Source organism: Engraulis encrasicolus, chromosome 3 (assembly GCF_034702125.1).
Source record: "Engraulis encrasicolus isolate BLACKSEA-1 chromosome 3, IST_EnEncr_1.0, whole genome shotgun sequence".
In the NCBI taxonomy this organism is placed as follows: Eukaryota; Metazoa; Chordata; class Actinopteri; order Clupeiformes; family Engraulidae; genus Engraulis; species Engraulis encrasicolus.
The window spans coordinates 9,054,331-9,076,347 of NC_085859.1; the positions used below are offsets into that span (position 1 = coordinate 9,054,331).

A 22,017-nucleotide genomic window follows, 5' to 3' on the forward strand; every position below is an offset into this window, starting at 1 on the left:
GGATCAAGCACAAGGCATTGACCCTTGCCTACAAAACCATCACAGGAACGGCCCCAGCTTATCTGAAGGACCTACTAACGCCTTATGTCACTGGAAGAGATCTGCGCTCATCCAGCACAAGCCATCTGGCTCTGCCATCCAGTCGCTCTAGGTACTCCCAGTCAAGATTGTTCTCCGTTGTGGTTCCCAAGTGGTGGAACAGTCTCCCAGAGGCAGCAAGACTAAGCACCTCTCTTGCAGCCTTCAAGAAACAACTAAAGACATTCCTCTTTCGAGAGAATCTACTAGACTAATGATTGAACTGGCCTTGCCCCAGGGCAGAATCCTGACATTATGTTTAGTTTAGTTTAGTTTAGTTTGTGAGTGTGTGTTTGTGTGTGTGTGTTCTCATTATTTCCTCTTTATTATTAAAAAAAAAAAAAAAACTAACCCCTCTTTGTAATTGCACTTGTTCTGTATATCTCCTGTGCACTTTGTATTTGCTTGTGATGTTGGCTTGATTATGTCCTCTTCTGAAAGTCGCTTTGGTTATAAAGCGTCTGCCAAATGCAATGTAATGTAATGTAAAAATGGCTATTTTAGGAAATTCAAAATGGCAGACCATGGAGAAGATCCCCCTTTTCATGTATGAAAAGTGCAATTTTTCCAGTCATAATGAATACTTAGAATTTGATGCTGGTGGTAAGTATTCATGAAAAAGGTCACATTAGTGAATGGGCAGCATGAATTCTGGAAATAAACAACTAAAAATCTCACACAGTGTCCCTTTAAAGGTAATTAAACATGGCCTGTTGTCCTATGCACTTGGCAGTATTATTATAAAAATATGAATTGTGTTTGCTTCTGACATTAATCTGATATTAATCATCATATAAGATGCAGGTGTAGTGTAGGGTGTTCTCAGTTTGACTTCATATCATTGAGATCATCTATACTAGGATATTTACATGCATGGAAACCAAAAAGAGTGTATGTTAGGATCCAAGTGTGATGGACTGTCTCCCGCATTCCACAATGTTAAATGATCTTTCCCACCAATGCAAATAGCAATAATGACGGATCAGGTTTAAAAGCACACAAATTCAGTCATATATCCAGCCACCGGCTTCTGTAGGATAGAGGAAAGAGTGTTTTGACAGAATGCCATAGCCAACAAAGGTATTCAATAGACATATAAAGCACACCCACCGACAACACTGAAACCATGACAGCTTTTTCACAGCTACCTGCTTTGCAATAGCCAGGGTATACAAATAATAGAGCGACTTAATTGACATTGAGATCTTCAGCAGTATACACAAATAAGCTACAGAATAAAGAACTAAAGCTTCAAAGTCTTCTGTAAAAAAAAGGCCTTGCAGTATCCCGTATGGATTATGGTGACCTTAAAGATTGTCCAGTGTCCAGTGAGTGTCCACTAGATTACGACACACAAAGACACACAAAGACACAAGGACGCACACACACACACACACACACACACACACACACACACACACACACACACACACACACACACACACACACACAAGGAAGGGCAATACATACATGGATAAAAGGTGGAGGAGTAACTAGGCCCTTTAAAATGTTTTGGGCCTTTAGGTAGACAGTGTTGTGTTAGAGATGACAAGTAAGTGGGAGAGACAGGTGGGGTTGGAACATGACCCAGAACTGACTCAAACCTGGGTCATGCCATGTATGGTCGGCTGCAACAGTGTCTTAGTGTGCTGCGCCACAGCACCCCCTCAGTCTTACTCCTGACAGTATAATTTACAATAGCTGAAAACAGGACACTTGGCAGACTGGACTCCATACTGGAAAATGACAGACACCCCCTGCACCCGCTTCTGGCCAACCAGAGGAGTGTGTTCAGCTACAGACTCCGGGCCTTCCCCTGCCGTACAGACAGACTACGGAAGTCATTTGTTCCTAGGGCCATCCAGCTCTTCAACACCACACAGAAAGATACAACGAAAGAGATTGTCATTGGTGACTGGACTGCTTAAACCACCCCCCTCCGGACTCTTTTCTCTACTGAACCCAAGTATGTTCAACTGCAGTCCCGCAGGTCTGGATCACATCTCCCTCCTCCCCCCTGAGCACATCTTCCTCCTCCCCCCTGAGCACATCGAGTGCCTCCCCCTTGTCATTCAGCGGCAGCGCTAAGCTTCTACATGGGAAGAAAAATAGCTCTGGAAGTCACTGCACCGTGCAGAGCAGAGACGCAGAGTTTTCACAAATAAAATCGTAGATCCACTCTCTCTACTCCACTAATGTATAATGGTTTGGTGAGTGTAGGAAACACGAGCGGGGAGCTTTGAGTGAACCGCGCGATGAACAGCACGCAACCCTGTTTAGTATAATTTATTAATCCCGAGGAAATTAATATAAGCTATTATTATTATTATTAGCTGTAGTATTTGTTAACGCATGGGTCTAATTTGAATTAATATTAAGTGTATCTTCTAAGTATCTTAGTTTGAAGATATTGGTGCCAGTTTCTAAAATTCGAAAGATGGGTAGGCTACTACAAGAAAACTAGAGTAGTCAGTAAAACGCCTGTGCAGTGGCGAATTAGGCTACTCCATGTGTGATCCGCTCGAAATTAAACGTAGGCCTACCCATCATTGAAAAGCATGAGCACATTCTTCAAAGTCCCAAAGCCTGGATGTCGCCACAATCTCTTTAGGATTGGGGACTGGACTCTGAGCAGGCCATTGCAGTAGCCTTTGGTAGGCCTATCCTTCGTGCATCTGCCCCGCTTCCAAACTGACACCCTGACACATTTAGCATTAACCTTTTGTTTTTAACCGTCTAACAGCGCTTAACATTATCATTAAATCAATGGAACCTAAAGCAGTTGCAGAGACCATTTCAATCTTCTCCTCTACTAGGCCTATGAAAGAGAAAGTAAGGTCAAGGACAAATTATTCTATGTAAATGGAAATAAACACTCATGCAATTGGAACGTGGAAAATGAAAATTAAATATATTTAGTAGGCTAAATATATTTAATTAGCACTCCAAACGACGAGACATGATACAAGCTGTGTGCATAGAATACAGTGTAGCCAACTACGCATTCACTATTATTGATGAATGATTCTATGCCCAGTGTTTAGTAAATGTAGGCCTATTTACTTAACACTCCAAACGACGAGACACGATACAATCTCCCTAGAATAGGGTAACGCATTCGCTATTGATGGATGATTCTATGTCCAGTGTTTAGTAGGTCTAAATATATTTACTTAACACTTCAAACGACGAGACACGATAACAAGCCGTGTGCATAGAATAAGCCTAGGCTACTGCATTCGCCAGATAATTTGGGTCCATTTCTCAAATATGGTGCGCTATTATGATTGACGAATGATTCTATGTCCAGTGTTTAGTAAATATATTTACTTAACCAACGACGAGACATAATACAAACCACTTCACACCGCAATTAGCCTACATAGGCATTATTATTGTCCAAAGCAGCTATAGCCTAAGAGTCATCAATGTATGCTGGTGTGCTACACTTGGGCCTACCGCCATCGAATATCCTATTATGATTGATGAATGATTCTATGTCCAGTGTTTAGTAAATACATTTATTTAGCACTCCAAACGACGAGACACGATACAAGCTGTGTGCATAGAATAGTGTAGGACTATGCATTCGCCGGAGAAGACATTTGGCGCAAATTCTCAAATAGGGTGACGTCGGGATGGTGTGGGATTGTACAGACTACTATAATAGGAAAAATAGGAGGGGCGAGATCCAAAATGGGAGGGGCGAGATCTCAGAAATCCAGACCTGCCCACTTCTGCAAACTGCAGTTGGATGCTACTCTACTGAACAGCTACACTTAACCCAAACCCCCCCCCCCCCCCCCCCCCCCCCCCCCACCCACCCCCCCCCCCACACACACACACACACACACACACACACACACACACACACCCCCCACCCCATGGAGCAAGCGCCTGCACTGCCTTGGACACTTTAAGGGATTGCTCAACACAGGACAATAAACTCACTACATCCCACCTCAACTACCTCACCTATCTTACCCCTGGGATAGCAGCTGTGAACTATTTAATTCTGCATTTTTATTCTTACTGGACTATCTCAACCACTGAAAAAGCTACTGTGAACTGCCTCAATTTGTTTTGTTTTTTTGAGGGACTTCTACAATGCACAATCATTAGAACTACTTTGGCTCTTTTATGTGTACTGAACACTTTTATCTTGACTTTTTGTGTGTATGTATGCAACATGATGCCCTACAAGGACCTTGTGTGTGTGTGTGTGTGTGTGTGTGTGTGTGTGTGTGTGTGTGTGTGTGTGTGTGTGTGTGTGTGTGTGTGTGTGTGTGTGTGTGTGTGTGTGTGTGTGTGTGTGTGACAATGTGTGTGACAATGTGTGTGACAATGTGTGTGTGTTGGGGGGGGGTGAGAGAGAGAGGATGTGTGTGTGTGTGTGTGTGAGAGAGAGAGGGGAGAGAGAGAGAGAGAGAGAGAGTGTGTGTGTGTGACGATATACTTTTACTGTAATGTTCATTTATGTGTATAAGTTCTTTGTGTATGTTTGGATGTGTGGTTGTGTATTTATGTAAGCTGACAGACACCTTAATTTCCTTCGGATAAATAAAAGTACTCTACTCTACTCTCTACTCTACTTACCACCATGTAACAATAGCCCCATACGACTTTTGTTGCTGTCGACCAACATTGACGAAGCACGTGAGCGAGAACTTGTTGTCACGATGTGGGTGTTATTAAAGACAGCGCATTTTACGTCGGCCACAAATATGAATGAGACGATGAGCTCGCACCGGTTTGCTCTACTAACACACCACGTGTGAGGAGTGGGGAGGCAGGCAGTGAGGAGGAGCTGAAGTGGGGACCTGCTCAAACTTGTGTAGAGGTGTGAGACAAGACCCATATACACACGTGAGTGAGTTGTTGACCAACCAGTTCATGGGCGCGTGACCTCGGAGGCAGTCCGCAGACGAGCATTGAAGGGGATAAGCAACTGCAGAGGTTGCAAGATCTGACTGCAGTCGCATTCATCCCGCGATAGTTTGACACCATGTGACATGTCACCTCGTCGATGCGACATCGACGGAATTTCGAAGTTTGACAGGAAATCTAACCGACATGCAGCATTTTAATCCAGAGTGCATTGCTGTCTAAATGTGCATGCATGCGTTGACGACAAATCGATCGCACCTATTGCTAACACTTTTTTTTTTAGCATATTCAGCATACGTCTGGTTAAAATCTGACCAGAATGCATTGAAATGGCAAAGTGTGCATACAAAATGCTTCTTTTAGTTTTTAAGTCCCTACATGGTCAGGCCCCCTCTTATATTTCTGACATGCTGCGCCCCCACTCTACACCTAGGTCCCTGAGATCCATAGAGCAAGGCTTCCTCCATACTCCCCGGTCCCGCCTTGTAAATAAAGGTGACCGCGCCTTTGCAGTGGCTGCCCCCCGACTGTGGAACGAGCTGCCTCTTGACGTTAGACTTGCCCCCTCTGTCGTTACTTTTAAATCTAGGCTTAAACACACTTTTATACCTTAGCCTTTCTCTCTTAGTTGTAATTTGTTTCCTTAAGCCACTGATTTTAACACATTTTATGTATTTTTTCTTTTTTCTTCTTTTTATTTTATTCTTCATCTTCTTTACCAGTGCTGCAACTGTACACTGGGCCTAGTCTTGTTCATTATTTAGCCTACATTCTGTTACAATTTTGCTTTGCTGCCTTTATTTATTTATTTTACTTATTTTTATTTCTCCTAGCCAGTGTTGCACTGGTATGCGGGGCGTATACGTTTTGTCCTTTATATGTCTATTTATTTATTATTTTTAACTAATGTGCTTTGTTTATTTATCTATTTGATTTCTCTCTAGCCGGTCACTGTACAGCACTTTGGTCAGTTTTGTACTGTTTTTAAATGTGCTTTATAAATAAAATTTACTTACTTACTTACCTACTGCAGAGCAAAAGCAGCACTGCTCCATCAAAAATGAGCCCCTTAGTTAAAGTTCAATGACCCCTTTAGGTCAACAGCGGCCAGATAGAGCTCGACATATGGCAGATTTGAATTCAGCACAACGAAATTGACAAAATAAGACTATTTGACAACTTTGTCTCAAAAATGCCTTAAATAAGCCCTTTTTTGAATTCCGGTCCCAGTCTATAATGCTGTCTACCTGGAGGAAATGGATGGGATCCTGTGTCTGTGAAAGCTGCTTCATCTCAGCATCTGTCCTCTTCAGCTCAGCAATCTCCTGCTCCAGTCGCTTCAGGAGTCCTTCAGTCCGACTCACCTCAGACTTCTCCTGAGCTCTGATCAGCTCTGTCACCTCAGAGCACCTTCTCTCAATGGAGCGGATCATCTCAGCAAACATCCTCTCACTCTCCTCCACTGCTGTCTGTGCACCAGACTGATGCACCGGACACAGACACACAGACACAGACACACACACACACACACACACACACACACACACACACACACACACACCACACACACACACACACACACACACAGACACACACACACACACACACACACAGGTCAGGAGAAGTGGTTACATTGGAAAAACAAACAGCATTAGAGCCATGTTTGTGTCACAGCTTATGAGTACTATCATAACTATGCATACCATACACCTGCTGCAGATTGTCTCCTCTGGTCAGTTCTCACCTTGAGAGTCTCCACAGCCTTCCTCAGCTCCTGCAGCTCCTTCTCCTTCAACTGGATTATCTGCTGGCATCTCCTCTGGCTCTGCCCCAACCCCTCCTGGAACATCAGGAATCAAACTATTTATTATAGGACAGTCAAGAGTATGACAGGAGAGAGAGAGATCAGACCCCAACTAAAACCTGGGTCCCCATCGGCATGGGCATGCAAGTCTGTGTGTGTGTGTGTGTGTGTGTGTGTGTGTGTGTGTGTGTGTGTGTGTGTGTGTGTGTGTGTGTGTGCGTGTGTGTGTGTGTGTGTGTGTGTGTGTGTGTCTGTGTGTGTGTGTGTGTGTGTGTGTGTGTGTTTGGGAGATAAATGTAGTAACCACCTACCAAATGGATACCATTGAGTGAGATCATATTGTTCTGTGTTAACAAATATTTGCTGCCAAGAAACAACGTGCTCTCAGCCCAACTCTGCAATACTGCTGATAGTGAAACAATAGTAAGCAGCCTGGTGTAATGTAATGTTCAAAGAGGAAGACCTGAATCTGCAAATGACATGACAACTTGTGACAACTCTAAGCAGGCTACATTCTGAAGTTGGCCTGTCAATGTTTTACAGAATGTAGACATTGGACCTTTTGTCTCATAAACTCTATCTTGGCACTTCTTCACTGGGCAAATAAAGTCACTCAAATTGTACATTATTTTCATTCTTTAGTAGTAAAAAAACATAAAAGGCATCTGAAGAAAGTATACCGGTTGTAGATTCATCTCTTACCTTTTTATGACTCCACTCTGCCTTAGCTGTGGTTGTGTCGTGGCCTTTATGATCCTCCACCATACACAGATAGCAGATACAACTCTGGTCGGTGCGACAGAATATTTCAAGAACTTTTTTGTGACTATGGCAGATCCTTTCTTGTAGCTGGCCTGTGGCATCGACCAATGTGTGTTTTCTACCAAAAAGTTCATCATGAGTTTTCAGATGGATGCCACAGTACGACATGAAACACTCCAGACAGGACATGACAGCTTTGAGTTTTCTGCCGGTACAGATGTCACACGCAACATCTCCAGGTCCAGCAGCACATTCAACAGGAGCTACAGTTTGTATTCTGCTCTTCTTTTGATCCGCAAGCTCAGCAAGTATAATATTCTTGTTTAAAACGGGTCGTTGAGCAAAAGTCTGCCGGCACTCAGGGCAGCTGTAAACGCCCTTTCGGTCCCCCTTATCCCAGCAGTCCTCAATACAGCGCAAACAGTAGCTGTGTCCACAGGTAAGAGTCACCGGATCATTCAGAAGACCCAAACAAATAGGACACTCCAAAATATCCCTGTTACCGACACTGGCCTCAGCCATTTCTCTCAAGCAGTCGAAGCGATCTGTGACTCCAGCCAAAGCTCCTTGGTAACAGGTCGATCAAAGTTTCCTTTCCACCTGTGACACTCCAAACTTCCTGGATGGAGTTGAGTAGGCCCACCCTATTCATGGAGTACTGCTGCCATCTAGTGGCCATCTTTAGTGATGGCGCAAGTTTAGTGTTATACATTAAACATGAACAAAGTCTGTTCCCATAAGTCCCATCACTCGGCGGCCATCTTGGCTACGCCTCAAACTGACTATTTGAGATTAGTCAGTGATGGGGTATATAAGAATGAATGGGGGGAATAATGTTGTGTGACAGTGGGACAACACAGCGATACACAACTCATATGGTTGGAATCACAATGAAAAACTGGGTTTAATGGCAGTCTTAGAATGCCCGAAACATGTAAGTAACACTTTAAAACAGCGTTTTTCTTTATGCTATTTTTGATCTGCGCATGCGCCACATTCCACGACAACGTTCTGTTTTGCGGCAGGTGGGAGCAAGTTGCGTGGACTTCACCTCTTGCGGCCGGCTGTCAAACGGGCATCCATTCTCCGGTCATCGTACAGAAAAGACACTGGATTTATTTTCTGATAGCCAAAGCAGTAAGCACAATGGTCGTCCCTGCTCATCAGTAATAATAATAAAAAATAGGCTATTGAATAAATTCATGATCGGTGTTTTAAACTGTGATGCTGTTGTTGCCTAAACTGATAATGACCAACGGTGAAAAATATAAGAAAACAAGCTAAACTGATCAAAGTTGAATTGCAGACTTGCTCCCGTTTTGCTTTTTCTTACTTATTTGTTTTCAACCATATGAAAAACCACAACGGGTGTGCACATGCACACGGCCGGTTTTGTTTCCGTGATTATATCTGTCCCTTTGTCTTGCACCTGCATTTTGGATGGGCGCAGAAAGGTGATTAGCCTAATGGTCGAGTTGCTCTCTCTGCCCAATTCACAATGAAGTTTCCACGGACGGCAAACAAACCACATGGCCGCCAGCAAACAAACCGATTAGGTACGAGCAGTCGTAAAGGTTTACGTTTGCACTTGCGTCGAGGCGTCGAGACGATTGGATAAGTGACAGCGCAGCTCAGCAAGCAATTGGCTCTCGTTACCGGACAGGTGGGAGTGACGCCGGCAAACGCCATATTCGCGTAGCCAAATGCTCTCGTTCATTCCTATGGAAGGTTTCATGAGTGATTCGTCTCGTATAAGACCGTCTCTGACCTGAACCAATACAAGATCAAACATGATCAAAGCCCTGATGAATGCCATTGTAGGCTGAAATATGTTGGCAATTATTACGTGTTCTACAATAAACTTAGTCACTTTACTTAAAAGCTTTTTTCAACGAAGAAGAGTGTCTTGGATATATTCAAAACCATGAACCAAGCTGGCTCAGAACCTGTAAATGACATGGCACACTGTGACAAATTCGGCAACACTGAAGTTGGCCTGTCAATGTTTTCAATAATGATGATATCTAATAAACTCTCTCATTCACCTCCACAATGGCAGAAAGCAATTCCAGATTAAACTTTTTCATATAATGTTCTGTGCATAAACTATTCACATGAGCATTATACTCTAAATAGGCTTGACCAACAAACAGCTTGTGTGCCCAAGTAGCCTAGTATATAAATGTGCAATCACAGGAGTCCAACCGGTTTTTCCACATTACTGTTATGCGTGCATGCAGGCCCTCGCACATGCGCCCACACGCACACCATTTTAACCTGATGAGGTGTTTTACCCGCTGAGACAACAGGGTGTGTCTGAGTTTCTGCTCTTCCTCATTTGATCCACACGCAGCAATAACAACATTTTTTGTTCAAAACTGGTCATTTACAGAATTGCAAAATAATTCATTTAGGCTATCATCTAATTAAGACCTGCTTTGGTGGTGGTGCGCTCTCCGAGTGCTTTTCTACTCTGGATATATTACACAGTTTGTAAATCAAATATTTTGGATTTGAATTATCGCAAGTTGAGCAAAACATAAAAGGAACAATGCGGTTGAAGGTTAATAAGAAAAATGTGATAAGAAATGCAATGATATGTGTGCTCATGATAAGACCATTGACAATGCGCTGTATATGGGATCCCAATGAAAAGCCCCATGCCACTGAGAGGAAAGAAGCAAAACCCTAAGTATAAGTGCCTGAAACTCAAAATATGGTTATTGGTAACACTTTGTTCTGGTGCTCACTTATTAAGCATATTGCTAGTCACTAAATGCATGTATAAATACAGTAGTTGTAGAATAAACAAACATACACCTCATCTCAGTCTCACTGCATGTACTGCAGCTGTGGCCTAATTATGGTGGTGGTTCGAGTCCCACTTAGTAAATGTGTCCCTACCTGAAGTAGTCTGGAGAGATTGCTGTAACCATTACAGCGTAATAACTGTAGCCTACATCACCTTGAATAAAAGGCTGCCAAATGTAATGTAATGCATGTCATGTAATGATATTCATGACATACACATTTTAAAGTTATGGAGTGAAGAGTGCGCACACTTGCAATTCTTTTTATTATTATTATTCAACGGAAGGATTATCTGTAAAGTTGAGATTCTAATACATATAGTAGTGGTAGACAATCTGAAGAAGACAATGGTTGAAACGTAATCCTGCCATGGAATTAAACAAAAAAATATTGTAGGATTTTAAGTGTGCAGACTCCTCACTCCAAACCTTTGGGAAGCCTTTGTCTTGGTGGCCATCCTACCTAAACTGACTAACTAACTAACTAAACTAACCAACAAAATTAACACCTCCACCATAAACTAATCATATGCATTTCAGCGGCCAAATAAGCTCCTCAGTCCATACAGTATGTTCACCATTCCCAACATCAGCACCACACTGCAGCCTTTTGGAACCTGTGAGGAGAACAGAGGAGCTGTAGGCCCTGAGTCCATGACAATAACAACAGCATTCTGGACATCAGCTCACCTAGTAGTTGAGCGGCTACAGGAAAAATCGTGCAAATTATGATACAAGCGTGAAATTCGGCAAGTATGTGCTCAAGACCCATACGATCAAATCTACCCGATTGGCCACTTGAAATGGCGGCCATTTTCCAAGATGGCCGCCAAAAAAGACCCCAGAAATGGATTTATTGCATAGAATTGACCTAGAAAATTATGATACAAGCATGAAATTCAACATGTATGTGCTCAAGAACAATATGAACAGATCTACCTGATTGGCCACTTGAAATGGTGGCCATTTTCCAAGATGGCCACCAAAAAAGAAGCCAGAAATGGATTTATTGCATATAATTGACCTAGAAAATTATGATACAAGTATGAAATTCAACATATATGTGCTCAAGACCAATACAATCAAATCTACCAGATTGGCCACTTCAAATGGCGGCCATTTTCTAAGATGGCCGCCAAAAAGGACCCCAGACATAGATTTATTGCATAGAATTGACTTAGAAAATGATGATACAGGCATGAAATTCAACATGTATGTGCTTAAGACCAATACGGTCAAATCTACCTGATTGGCCACTTGAAATGGTGGCCATTTTCCAATATGGCCGCCAAAAAAGACCCCAGAAAGTGATTTATTGCATAAAATTGACCTACAAAAGTATGATACAGCATGAAATTCAACATGTATTTGCTTAAGATCAAATCTGTCTGATTTGCCATTTGCAATGGTGGCCATTTTCCAAAATGGCCACCATGAAAAACTCTGAAAATGGATTTGTTGCACAGAATTGAGAAAGGACATTGTATAAGACTTTGTCAGTTATGTGCTTAAGACCAACACAATACATTCTAAGTAATTTTCCAGTTTAAATGACGGTGATTTTCCAAGATGGCCGCCAAAAAATACCATAGAAATGGATTTGTTGCACAGGATTGATCAAGCAAGTTATTATACAAGCATCGATTTTGGCATTAATGTGCAAAAAAAAACAATACAATCACATCTTCCTGACTAGCCACTTGAAATGGAAGCCATTTTATAATATGGCCTAAAAAAGGATGAATTTAGCCCAGAGGTGACCAAAAGAAATGATGATACAAGTATGTAATTTTGTGTGTTTGTGCAATAGGCCTATAAGTATAATCAAATCCACTCATTTGCAACTTGAAAATGTATGGTAGCCATTTTTAAAGATGGCCATCAAAGAAGACACTAGAACTTCATTAATTGCAATTAATCTAGCAGATGTGGCCCAAATCAATGTTAACATTCACTGTTTGAATTTCCAATTATTTCATCATAGAAGGAAACACAATCAAGCAAAAAGGCACATAACTATAGGCTACCAAGGGTAACCCCGGCTCTCTGAGGCATATGAACCAGACATCTCACTATGGGTAACGCCCGCGACCATTTGCCAAAACTTGCTTTCAATCATGCCGTCAGGCCAATGAGCTGCACAGCTGGGGATCCCGCCCTCTCGGAGACAAAGCCCAGGTGCGCTGGGCTCTGAGCTTCAATCTGAGGCAACTAACCTTTGAGCTTGTGGGTGAGTGTAGCAATCTAGTGAGATGTCTCGTTCATCTCCCTCAGAGAACCAGAGTTACCCTCGGTAACCTATAGTTCTCTTTCTGTCGAAACACTCGACATCCCACTATGGGTATTGAAAAACTCCAGATTGAGTTGCCTTTACCTAGAATGCGCAAACAAAAGCTTGGCCGGGGCACAGACCATTCTCCTGCCGATGCCCAGAGCTGTTGAAGGCGAAGAGGCAGCGTCCATCAGCAGTGATAAGCGTCATGCTCACCCAGTGTGCAGCCCGGGACGCAACAGTCGCCCAAGGTCTATGTTCCGAACCCGAAGAAGAGAGGCTAGGCACCAGGTGCACAAAGGCAGCGTCCGGACATCCAATACCACGGAGAGCACGCAGTGGAGGGAACCCAGGGCACGGAAACCACCCGTCTGGGTGTAACCGATGTGCAGGTGGAGCCCACAGAGGTGTAGCGAGGCCCCCAATACCAAGTGGTATTCCCCAATGGCAAACCAGGCCTTGGCACAAGGGGGAATTTCCAGCATGTTCAGTACACAACATCCGCAGGTGCAACCGTGCTGGCAGAAAAGACCATTCTCCAGCAGGGCCGCAGGTCCAAGTTGCGGATGGAGAACCTAGTAGCAACCACCACCACAGCGAGCTGGCCAAGCCAGCCCCGATAGATACCCGTTTGAGGGCACACACTATGGTTCCCAAAGTCCAAGGGGGACATCAAAGATACACTTCCCCTCGATCATGCATCCTGGTCGAGCAGGGGCCTGAGATACTTCATTGGAGAAGTATGGTCTAGCTAACCACGGTCGCCCAGACAGCACTCCAGGCAGCACAATTGACACTCACGCTCCTGCTGAGTGAATGAGACACACACAGCAAGGGGTGACGGACCCAAGGGAGACGTGTAATGCGAGAGGCGAGGATCCAGGTGGCCTTGACACGATCAGCCTTCTCACCCTCGGGTAGAGGGCGCAACTGACTAGAGAAGTTGCGTTCCACAGAATGTTCCACAGCCTCTGGGAGGAGGCTCTTATCTTTGAATGTTCCAGGCTGACAAGCCAAAGCCATTATGTGATAGCTAAATCAAACAGGTTAATGTCAAGTCCAGAGCAAATAAACTAAATTCATGACAATGCTTGTTTCTGGTGTACCTTTTGTTTAACAGCAATATCGAAATACAGCAACATATGAAATTTGCACATTTCTAGGGTCTTTTTGGACGCCATCTTGGAAAATGGCCAGCATTTTAAGTAGCAAATAAAGTAGACTTGATTGTAGTCCTATTGGTCTTAATCGCATACAAGCCGGATTTCATCATAAATTGCTTGGACTATTCTGTGCAATAAATCATTTTCTAGGGTCTTTTAGTTTTTTGGCAGCCATCTTGGAAAATGGCCACCATTTCAAGTGACTAATTGGGTAAATTTGATTGCACTGGTCTTAACCATATTCAGACTGGGCTTTTTTGGCATTCCTGGGCCTGGGGGGGGGCTCTTTTGACCCCCCCCTCATAACTCATGAACGGAATACAGTATGACTACGAAACTTGGGGGAGATGATCTACATATGGACATCTATGAATGACATAATTTTTGTGTAATTATCTGGTATTATGACGTCATTATGACATCATTATCATATTATGCCCAAAATCTCGCCATAATGGATTTTCCAACAAATGTAGGTAATGCACTTAAATTTTAATGATTTTATGCTTCAAACCACTTAAATGCTCACAAAGTTGTCTGATGCTAATGGAAATAACAAAAAAATATGAAAATATATGGCGTCATAGATATGGTTAAGTGATTTTTGGTCAGGCATACCTGTCAGAAAACCGTTGCCATGGCAACGGCAAAAATGATAAACCTAATCTTTCGGTACCTAACTGTAGCTAACTAGGAAAAGTCACAAAGTTTCGTAGTCATAACTTAAGTCGTTCAGAAATTATACAACATCAAAGTTGCTGCGGGCACTTTTAGCCCCCCCCCCAGTCTGGATAGGGTTAAGCACATACATTTTGCATTTCATGCTTGCATCATCATTTGTTAGGTCAATTCTATGCAATAAATCAATGTCTGGGGTCCTTTTGGCAGCCTTCTTGGAAAATGGCCACCATTTGAAGTGGCCAATCTGGTAGATTTGATCGTATTGATATTAAGCACACACATGTTTAATTTCATGCTTGTATCATCATTTTCTAGGTCAATTCTATGTAATAAATACATTTCTGGTGTCTTTTTTGGCAGCCATCTTGGAAAATGGCCGCCATTTCAAGTGGCCAATCAGGTAGATTTGATCATATTGGTCTTAAGCACATACATGTTGAATTTAATGCTTGTATCATAATTTTCTAGGTCAATTCTATGCAATAAATCAATTCTGGAGCCTTTTTTGGCGGCCATCTTGGAAAATGGCCGCCATTTCAAGTGGCCAATCAGGTAGATTTGATTATAGTGGTCTTAAGCACATACTTGCCAAGTTTCATGCTTGTATCATAATTTGCACGATTCTTGCCATATTGGCCTTGTAGCCGCTCTACTACAGGGAGGACAGTAGTATAGAGTGGCAACTGACTATTGTTAATCCAGAGGGTGTCTACATTTTGATTAGTCAATCGTTTAGGATAGGCCTACATTTTAGTCTGCTCTGTACATAACTTTGAATAATGCTAGTGTGATTTCTTGCATTGTCTATAAATTCAATCCACAGCTACTTTAGCCAACATCAAATTGCTTATTTGTTGTGTACATTAATTTCAGAGAGCATAACACAATGAACTGATTAAATAGAATAAGATGAATTGTCAAAAAAGTATGGTGTGTGGGGGGGCTGGGGGGCAGGGGTGTGGTGACCCTTAACCTTTGACCGGCAGTGTACTTTATTTTATTTATTTGCAATTTTCGCTTGTTTTTTGTTGGGGGGGGGGGGGGGTGGGCAGGGACGGATCATGACTCCATGGGCCCCTGGGCCAGACAACAAGAAAGGGCCCCCTCCAGATGTTAGAGACCCTATATTGTTGGGCATTCATGTGTTTTCCCCTGAAAATATGTGAAAATAGAGTTGTTAAAAGTGTGATTTTACACAACATGAGAATGGAAATTTAGAGGATTGAGCTTCAGGGCCCTCTGGACTCTTGGGCCCCTGGGCCTGGGCCCGGTAGGCCCTTGCAGTAATCCATCCTTGGGGGGGGGTGTTGGGGTGTTAATGTCTTCAATGCAGACAGGATAGTGTAAAGATTACAGGAAGTGAAGAAGGAGAGAGACGGTGGTAGTGTTGGGAAATGCCCCAGGCTGGACTGGAACCCGAGTTGGCTGCATATGGTGAAGTTTGGGGAAGAAATAAGGTGGGGGTAAATGTGCATGTGTTTAATGCAGACAGGATAGTGAAGAGATGACAAGAAGTGGGAGAGAGAGATGGGGTAGGGTTGGGAAATGGCCCAGGCCGAACTCGAACCCGGGTCACCCGCATAGGCCTATGGTGTGGTGTCTCAGCACGCGGTACCACAGCGCCCCCTGGTGGTGTACTGTATTGTCTGCTGCATGGCCCTGGTAGTGTACTTAATTGTCTACACCTGGTAGTGTACTTTATTGTCTACACCCTGGTAGTGTACTTTATTGTCTACACCCTGGTAGTGTACTTTATTGTCTACACCCTGGTAGTGTACTTTACTGTCTACATCATGGTAGTGTACTTTATTGTCTACACCCTGGTAGTGTACTTAATTGTCTACACCTGGTAGTGTACTTAATTGTCTACACCTGGTAGTGTACTTAATTGTCTACACCTGGTAGTGTACTTAATTGTCTACACCTGGTAGTGTACTTAATTGTCTGCTGCATGGTTATGGTAAGTCTGTGTTGTCTCAGTACATGTAGTGTATCCAACTTATTTCAGAACTCTGTGTGTTGTCTCTACAAAGTACACCAGAGAGTAAAAGAGGATAATTAGATATGCATATATGTCTGAACAATAAGGAAGTTGACAATAAATATTGATCGATGAACCTACTGACAAAAGTACTGTATGTGAGACACACAGCCACACACATAGGACACTACATTTATGATGGTAATAGAATAGTTCAGTTTTATTGCCACTGTAAAGTCATTTGAACAACAAACTGCAACTGGCTTCTACATGTGTAATCCATCGTCACAGCTAAAATGAAAATCATTTCAAAAGGGAAACCATTACATAAAAAATATACAACACACACACTCGTGCCCCTCCTCATACAATGTTCCTCTCCAGCAGCCTCTCGTCATGAAGAATCCTCTTGATGTCCAGAGCGCTGAGGTCCAGCGTTTTGTAGCCTCCGTCCAGAACCAGCTCGGCCACGGCTCGGCCTACGGCAGGCGACTGCTGCAGCCCGTGGCCACTGAAGCCGCAGGCAAAGTACATGTTTCGCACCAGGGGGTGGATTCCCAAAAAGCCGTTCTGGTCGAAGGTGTTGTAGTCATAGAGGCCAGCCCAGGCACTTGTCACCTTCAGGCTCTCCAGGGCAGGTATTCGGTGGGCTAGCTGGGGCCAGATCTTGTCCTGGAAGAAGTCGTGGTCCACGTCCAGGTTTGTGATGTCCGGTTCCTAGCTCTCCTCAGGAGAGAGGCCGGTGATGTAGTTCCCTCCCAGGCCCTCTCGTCTGAGGTACACACTCGAGTAGTCCACCAAGAAAGGGGTGTCCAATTCTGGCCCGTCTAGAGAGTGCACCACGTAGATGTACCTCTTCCTGGGCTCTACGGGTATGGAGATGCCCGAGATTGCAGCTTCAGGACCAATAGTGGGGTCGTACAAGGCCGATGCCCACCATTTGGGCCACTTTGCCCAAGTTGGCACCTGCTGCGTTGACCACAAGGCAAGGGTGCTCTCCACTGGGCTCCACTTCTATGCTGTTTTGCATCTGGATGTTTGTGTGTGTGATCCTTCTGAGTTGGATCTGGCCCAACTCTCTGTTCTTTACTGATTCAACTCCATAGTTGAAGCCCCTGACTTCTCCAAAAACACTGTGTGTGTGTGTGTGTGTGTGTGTGTGTGTGTGTGTGTGTGTGTGTGTGTGTGTGTGTGTGTGTGTGTGTGTGTGTGTGTGTGTGTGTGTGTGTGTGTGTGTGTGTGTGTGTGTGTGTGTGTGTGTGTGTGTGTGTGTGTGTACACATGTGTATTCTCCCCGTTCTTTACTCAGCTGTCTTGTATTGCTTGCTGTCCAATCAAATGTCTGATCACAACCACGTGATTCTGATATGAGTGAGTCTTTATCAAATCATTCACAGCTGTTCATAGTTTATGAGTTAACATTTTATTCCATGCATGTACAGTAGTCTTTGACCACGTAATACTTGTCAAAAAAGAAAAAAAGAGTATCCACAACCCATACAGTACATCTCTCTTACTGTGATCTATTTGAAAGTAAGACACAGCTTTTGGACCTACCTAAAGGCCTTCATGAGGAATACTTAAATTACAAGCACAAAAGTAAAATAGTATCATACCATCCCTATGTCAAACAAGAAATATGAATGTTTAAACAATGCATCTACATAGTATTATCATCACTGTGTGATTCAACTGAATGCAGTGTATTATGATCAGTGGTGTACAATCCATCTCTATTAAGTTCTATTTGATATGGATCATGCCTGTTTTCACGAGCATAGGAACAGATATTTGTACAAAGACGAGAAAGAATTACGTTACACACTCTGCACACAAAATCCCAAATACAGGACCATTTACTATTGTACCGTAATACAAAGTGTGCGTGTGTGTGTGTGTGTGTGTGTGTGTGTGTGTGTGTGTGTGTGTGTGTGTGTGTGTGTGTGTGTGTTGCTTATGTCTTGTGCCCATAGGAGCAGCCTTTCTCTGTAGGGGGTGGAGCCTCACAACAGCTTTATTGATGATCCATAACGATTTATCCAAAACCCAGGGTAGAGTGTGTGTGTGAATGTGGTATTGACTCTGTGCAGGAGGGTCATTGTGTCTCCCCTGATGCTGTAGAAGGCCAGAGTTCCTGCCCTGTGATCCACATACACTCCTATTCTGGAGCTGGCCACTAGAGGGAGTTTAGTCACTTTATTATTGTGATGGAAAGAGGAGCTGGAGCTGGAGCTGGAGAGAACCAGGCTCCAGGACTGATCATTCCATCCAAACACACTGTTATCAGCCCTCCCTTTCCTGCTGATGCTTTTATATGACACTGCTATGCCAACAACCGCACTCCACTCAACCTCCCAGTAGCAGCGTGCAGACACACCCTCTCTACACAGCACCTGAGCATTCACATCAAATCTGTCTGGATGATCAGGATATGACTGGGCCCCAGATCTACACTCCACCCTCCTGTTCCCCTCAGACAGGGGGAGGTTTCTGTGTGCTGTGTTTGGATCCAGAGTGAAGTGACAGGAATCTAGAAGAGACAAGACACACGTTTTTAGTCCTTGTGTGTGTGTGTGTGTGTGTGTGTGTGTGTAGGGGGGGGGGGAGGGGTGTGTGTACAATGTGCTTGTGCGTGTGTGTGTGTGTGTGTGTGTATGTGTGTGTGTGTGTGTGTGTGTGTGTGTGTGTGTGTGCATGTAATGTATCTGTTTGCGTGCGTGCGTGTGTGCGTGCGTGCGCGCGTGCGTGCGTGTGCGTGCGTGCGTGCGTGCGTGCGTGCGTGCGTGCGTGCGTGCGTGCGTGCGTGCGTGCGTGTGTGTGTGTGTGCGCGTGCGCATGCATGCTGGTGTGTGTGTGCGTGTGTGTGTGTGTGTGTGTGTGTTTGTGATTTTTCAATAATTATTGGTCCTCCCAAAAATAGTCATCAAACTGTGTGTTAGTGTGTGTTATCAAGTGTACAAGTGCGTGTGTGTTGTCAAGAATGCAATGTGCGTGAGTGTGTGTCTGTGTCTGTGTGTGTGTGTGTGTGTTGTCAAATGTGCAAGTGTGTGCGTGAGTGCGTGTGTGTGTGTGTGTGTGTGTGTGTGTGTGTGTGTTGTACAATGTGCTTGTGTTTGTGTGTGTGTGTGTGTGTGTTGTCAAATGTACAATGTGCTTGTGTGTGTGTGTGTGTGTGTGTTGTCAAATGTACAATGTGCTTGTGTGTGTGTGTGTGTGTGTGTGTGTGTGTGTGTGTACGTGTTGTCAAATATACAATGTGGTTGTGTGTGTGTGTGTGTGTGTGTGTGTGTGTCCAACTCACACTGTAAGAAGTCCTCTCTGGTCACTGGTTCAGCAATGAGAGCCTGGCCATCAGACACTGAAACATAAAACATCACATTGATCTAAATAAGTGCATGAACACCACAATATGCTACATATTCAACCAGAGCAGAGGAGACCATATGACGTAGTGACACTATTATGGCTTTCAGGTCGACCAGAATGGAGCCGGTGTCGGTGCTCGCACCAGTTACGTTCGGCACTAAAGTGCTTGTCTGCGAACCGCCAGTGTTCATACCGGGCTCTGAATTTTTTCCGCACGTGACTGTGTTACCCGGATGAACCTGCTGACAACCATGCTGTTGTCACAGTTTGCAGAGGAAAATCTAGGAGTTTGCGGTTCGCATTGCGAACCAATTTTCCGGTTCGCGAACGCAAATATATGTGGCGTGAACATGATGGCTGGTTCGCGATTAGGTGCGGGAATGGGCTCCAGCACGGTTCTCAGTCGGCCTGAATGCGCTATAGGAGTCTCCAGCTTTAGACATCTTACAGGGCAGCATCTCTTTTACGATGAGGGTGCACTCTGTAGGTCCCTTTGTAGATTGAGGATTGATTATGGCAAAGACTTTGTATTTGCTAGTCTGAATCGCAAATCTATCAAGCAGCTTCAAGTTGTTCAGAATGCAGCTGCCAGGCTTCTTACCAGGACAACAAAGTGTGATCACGTCAGTCCTGTTTTAGTCTCACTGCACTGGCTCCCAGTACGCTTCAGAGTAGATGTCAAGATCCTTCTGTTCTGATGATTGCTACCGGTTTGTGATTACTAAAACTAACCAACATGAGCGAATGGGCATTACGTGTCAGGGCAGCTTTATGCTGCAATAATTCTCCTGGTGAAATGTCACACGTGCTTCCCAATATCATATGTGCTACCTTGTTAGCCACTAGAGTGGTCAGTAGTTATATTACCTTGCTGTGGAATAGTTCACCTATAGGAAGCAGGGCTGCCCATCTAACCCCCTGATACCACTAGTTGGCCCATACAGTAGCTATGACTGCTGTCTGAGTTCACAGAGTTACCACACACAGCTGCACACACACACACACATGCGCGCGTGCGCACGCACACACACACACACACACACACACACACACACACACACACACACACACACACACACACACACACACACACACACACACACACACACACACACACACACACACAGCATCTCTAGAGTGTTTTTACTCCTCTGCAGCCAGACTCCTCAACACCACCTAACCCCCACCCCCACTATTCCTCCACTACACAATATACTGATACAGTAATGACTTACTAAGTGGTGGCAGGAGATCCTTACTGTCTGCTCTTCTGACTGGGAGTTCAGGATCAGTATCTGCAGAACAATACAGAGACACACATTCATCCACATGCATCTCACATCCAATGGCTTCGGAGGCCGAGACATCAACTGCAACTGCCAGGACACAATAGACGAAGTTGAAGAATTTACATTTTTAGGAATAATCTTAGACTCTCAGCTTAACTTTAATAAACACATTAAGAAACTTACCACAACACTTCAAACAAACTTGAACTGTTTTAGAATGATAAGGCATCACATACCTGTCAAGGCAGCCTTACTGTTCTTTCATGCCATGATACTGTCCCACCTATCTTACTGTATTACTGTATGGAGCCAAGCCTCCCAGACATCAGTCAAACCTATTTTATCATTATATAAACAGGCATTAAAGATACTGGACCAGAAACCAATAACGTGGCACCACTGCCTCATAGTAAAGAAATATAACCTCTTAAGCTTTGATAATTTTATGAAGTTCTCTTTTCTTAAACTAATTTTTAAATGTGCAAATAATATTGCTCCTGTTGTACTGTGTCCATTTGTAACAAAAATAAGCTCAAGAAGAGTGAATGGTAACTGCATTGCAGAGGTGCGCAAAACTTCTTTTGGTCAGTCTAGTTTCTCAGTTATTGGAACTCAAATGTGGAACAGTTTACCAACTGTAATAAAAATTTAAAACATTTAACAGACAACTGAAACACTGGCTGAAGGAAAACCAAAAATGTAATCATGACACACAATAGTTAACACACATACATGCACACACAGCATATATAGGTCACCCTCATCATCTTGTTTTTTCTTAATGCACAAGGCTTTTATATTATAGGGAGCATGTTTCAAGATGGCTTATTATTGTCTTGTATACTGTATTGTACAATTGTACTTTTAGATGATTTATATGTTTTATTAGAGTAGGTAGCCTGATCAGGGACTGACACATCTGCA

The 22,017-nt window shown here is 43.7% G+C and overlaps 2 protein-coding genes and 1 pseudogene across 2 annotated transcripts in view; all 3 read right to left on the reverse strand.

The window, feature by feature from the left end:
- LOC134446513 (tripartite motif-containing protein 16-like) overlaps nt 1–8,118 on the reverse strand; it is a 31,820-nt gene extending 23,702 nt beyond the window's left edge. The window contains exons 1-3 of the mRNA XM_063195879.1: nt 7,472–8,118; nt 6,710–6,805; nt 6,213–6,446 (exon numbers count right to left, since the gene is read on the reverse strand). Coding sequence (XP_063051949.1) covers nt 6,213–6,446; nt 6,710–6,805; nt 7,472–8,053 — 912 coding nt within the window. The 5' untranslated portion in view covers nt 8,054–8,118. The remainder of the gene's footprint in view (nt 1–6,212; nt 6,447–6,709; nt 6,806–7,471) is intronic.
- An 8,643-nt stretch (nt 8,119–16,761) lies between these two features.
- On the reverse strand, nt 16,762–17,468 carry LOC134446514 (FAD-dependent oxidoreductase domain-containing protein 1-like; annotated as a pseudogene).
- Nucleotides 17,469–18,198: 730 nt separating this feature from the next.
- LOC134446515 (stonustoxin subunit beta-like) overlaps nt 18,199–22,017 on the reverse strand; it is a 20,514-nt gene continuing 16,695 nt past the window's right edge. The window contains exons 5-6 of the mRNA XM_063195880.1: nt 19,740–19,796; nt 18,199–18,968 (exon numbers count right to left, since the gene is read on the reverse strand). Of these exons, the coding sequence (XP_063051950.1) occupies nt 18,442–18,968; nt 19,740–19,796 (584 nt within the window). The 3' untranslated portion in view covers nt 18,199–18,441. The remainder of the gene's footprint in view (nt 18,969–19,739; nt 19,797–22,017) is intronic.